The sequence below is a fragment of the Micromesistius poutassou genome (genome assembly GCF_964030765.1).
Source record: "Micromesistius poutassou genome assembly, chromosome: 21".
Lineage (NCBI taxonomy): Eukaryota > Metazoa > Chordata > Actinopteri > Gadiformes > Gadidae > Micromesistius > Micromesistius poutassou.
The window spans coordinates 11680179-11683727 of NC_140291.1; the positions used below are offsets into that span (position 1 = coordinate 11680179).

At 45.6% G+C, this 3549-nt stretch overlaps 1 protein-coding gene across 1 annotated transcript in view; it reads right to left on the minus strand.

Moving 5' to 3' along the window:
* The window catches only part of afap1l2 (actin filament associated protein 1-like 2), a gene marked incomplete at its 5' end in the record, with an annotated part of 5615 nt that extends 4790 nt beyond the window's left edge, over positions 1-825 (minus strand). The window contains one exon of the mRNA XM_084485605.1: positions 820-825. Coding sequence (XP_084341731.1) covers positions 820-825 — 6 coding nt within the window. The remainder of the gene's footprint in view (positions 1-819) is intronic.
* Positions 826-3549: the final 2724 nt, after the last annotated feature.

The window sequence follows — 3549 nt, forward strand, 5'->3', positions numbered from 1 at the left end:
GTCGGTGACCCAAAATGGAGGTTTCTGATGTGCTTGAGGAGGAGGGGAACCCAACAGGGGAGAAGGTGTGGCCGATGGAGGCCAACTCTAACAGTGCTTTGATTCCCCTGAGAATGGGATCACTTGAATATGTATCACTGTTTCCAAGAGACTCAGAGTGTGTTATTTAGAAGGGGGTTGAAATGTAGGTTTTCAAATATTTTATATATTTTTGAAATATCATATTTTGTTATATCCAGCATTGGCTGGCCACTAAGGCCACTCACAGACCCACACACAAACACAGATGGACGTTCAACACATAAAGATATATAGATATATACATTGTACACATGTTCAGATTCCTTTAAAAAGCTAGTTCCACTGACACAGTCAGAAATGTATTTTCAACCAATGTCGGGAGGGGGAAGCGGTACACACAGACCCGCTGTAGCCTGTCTGTGGTAGAAGAGTCATTCAAAGGCTGGAGGAAGAACTCTGAACCTGAAACCGTTCTCTCACTCAGGAGCAGATAGGGACGAGGGCCGACAGGTTAGACTGTTGACACAGGGGTTTGAACCCCTCGCCGCTAGACTTCCCTGACCCCAATAACATGTTGGGTCCCACTTGGTACGGAGCCCTAATACATCCATAATGAAGAGGAAATGAGACCCCCCCGCCCCCTCCCCCCCCCCCCCCCCCCCCCCCCCCCCACCCCCCCCTGACAACCGTGCTGACTGTTTTATCGGTCTGGATTTTTTTAAAGCGTTTCTTCAGCCTGTCTGCATTAGTGTTCCTTCTGGTTTAAACCGGTTTAAACCTCTAGTGTGGACGGCCCACGGCCATATCCTGACGGTTTCCCACACTCTCACATCAAAGAGGCTCAGAGAGAGAGAGAGAGAGAGGGAGAGAGAGACGGAGAGAGAGAGAGAGAGAGAGAGAGATAGAGAGAGAGAGCGGGGTGGGGGGTTGGTTGGGTTTCTACTTTTCTTCTATGTAGTGCTTTAAGGTGTCAAACCCCGAGGCAAAAGTTGGAGATGACACTACGCTATCCCAGAGCTCGCTAGCTGAGCTAACTCGATAGTTGCTGTCATGTATCCAGCTGTGGTGGTCTTTCCCACACACCCCCCACACACAGAAAAAAAAACACACATGCACGCACACACAAAGTTCTTATAACAATGTGGCTAAACTTATGACAGCTGACAGTAATAGGACATGGAAGACAATTTCGACAATGTGAACAGAAAACAGAATTGTCCAAACCATATTGATTTTGATGGTAAACATAAACAAATTGCTCATCCGCCTCATCATGCAATCTGTCCACACTGCAAACCAAATGTTTTCATTGTGTATGTGTGTGCGTGTGTGTGTGTGTGTGTGTGTGTGTGTGTGTGTGTGTGTGTGTGTGTGTGTGTGTGTGTGTGTGCGAGTGTGTGTGTGTGTGTGTGTGTGTGTGTGTGTGTGTGTGTGCGAGTGTGAGTGTGTGTGTGTGTGTGTGTGTGTGTGTGTGCGAGTGTGTGTGTGTGTGTGTGTGTGTGCGAGTGTGCGAGTGTGTGTGTGTGTGTGTGTGTGTTTGCAGAGTCTGACTCCGCTGGCCTTACGGGTCCAGGACCCTGGGAAAGTTGTGTCAGCTGACCAGACACAGGAAGAGAACTCTCTCCGTCAGGCCGTCGCCGTGGGTAACGGCTTGGACCACAGCCCACCGCTCATCCAGCCAATGGCGGAGCGACAGTTGAGCCGGGCGGGAGAAACACCAAGGAAACGCTGCGGAATTCACCAAACTACAATGGCCTTTGGGTCCAAAAAGGGGTCGCGGAAAAAAGACTGCATTAAAAGAGAATTAATGCTGCGACGTTGTAAAGACAAAACGATTGTCACCTGAACCGTGTGGGTCAGGACCCCACTTGGAGACCCCTAATACACCCAGGGGGTCGTAGGAGGTCGCTGACTCATGAGATGAAGATGGTTGAAAGATTTCTGTCAAAAAAGCATTTTAAGGGTTTGAACATGGTCTCGTAATGGTCCTGTGAATACAGACTATTCCAAACCAAGAGAGAACTACTACAATCATCCACTTAGTGGGGCATTAAAACAATGTGAGTGGAAACAGATGCATGTTGGGTGGGAGACAATCATTTTCACACCCAGAAATGTGTCAGAGACCCACATAGCTCGGGGACCATGTTCTGTCTTATCGATAACATGGAAAGAATAAGACTGAACATTTGACTAACAGGCGATTGAAGTTGTAATGCGGATATGAAGTGAAAGCACTCTGGCATTGATTCAACATTCAACTCTGTCCTGTTCCTTAAAAAGACAGGGAAGTGGATCACCTTGCAGGCCGTAATCGCAGAAGTGTGATAAAGGTATAGTATAAATCACGCGAGACACCTTTTCTCATCCTCCTATTACACGTCTGTAAGAAAAGGCTGATTGTGTCTTAAAATATTTTTAGGATCATGGATGCCAACTTTTCTTTACTTTGACATTCTTTGCCACTTCATTGTTTAATTAAAGGAATAAAGGTGGCCTGGACTTTGTTTGTAACCAGAGAAAGAGAGAGGCAGGATGAACTCTACATGTATGAGAGCTCCAGTGACGAGGTCCTTAGCAAACTGGGTAATATTGAATTCATTTTCACATCAAAGTTGGTATCCTGTGCTTTTCTTTGGCACGGAATGCACTTGTTGAAATGTGCTGTACAGAACTGTTTATGACATTTAGAATGAGCTTGTTATGCATCACTCTGTGTGTGTGTGTGTGTGTGTGTGTGTGTGTGTGTGTGTGTGTGTGTGTGTGTGTGTGGACACTGAGAAAAGCCTGCTTACTGTCTCCTCTGTAAAGACAGGCGGACAGGCCGGACAGAACGAGGACAGGGGAACAGAACAGGGCCTGGTTGATAACATGTGAGAACCAGGAAGTGAAACCAGGGGCCCGCAAAGATACAGAAACCCTGACAGTGTTTTGATGTCCCTCTCTGACTCCCTCTCGTCTCTCTCTCGATGTGTCTCTTTCTGTTTCAGAAATGACTTGAGGTTGCACTTCCTAAAATCATTATTCATGATGATCATGAAGCTTCAGTCTCATGTCAGTCCACCAAACACATTTGGCCTGTGAAATCATCTTTCTGTCTGAAAATGTTTGCCGACCCCTCCAAAAATATTGTTCTAACCTAGATCAACATCCACACTTACAGTACAGAGTGTGACCCATAAACTGTGCATCAAGTTGATTTCCGCCTCTCAGAATAAACTTGGTAATAAACTTTGTGGGAGCACAGACAATGATGATGATGATGATGACGATGGTGGTGTTAGGATCCTGCTTATCAAGTCATTGCTCTTCCTGTTCTGTTATAACTTGTGCATGCCCTGCCGAAAACCATTGAATATTGATTCACCTAATAGATTCTGTTGCCTAACTTGTCTACAGTGAGTTCAACCCATATTCTCATACAGCTTCTAAATTAGGTGAGCAATAGTAGTAGGTTAATAGGGGTAAAAAAAAACATTGACATAAACATATTGACTTATTGACATCTTTATAGTGGATAAAAGTTAG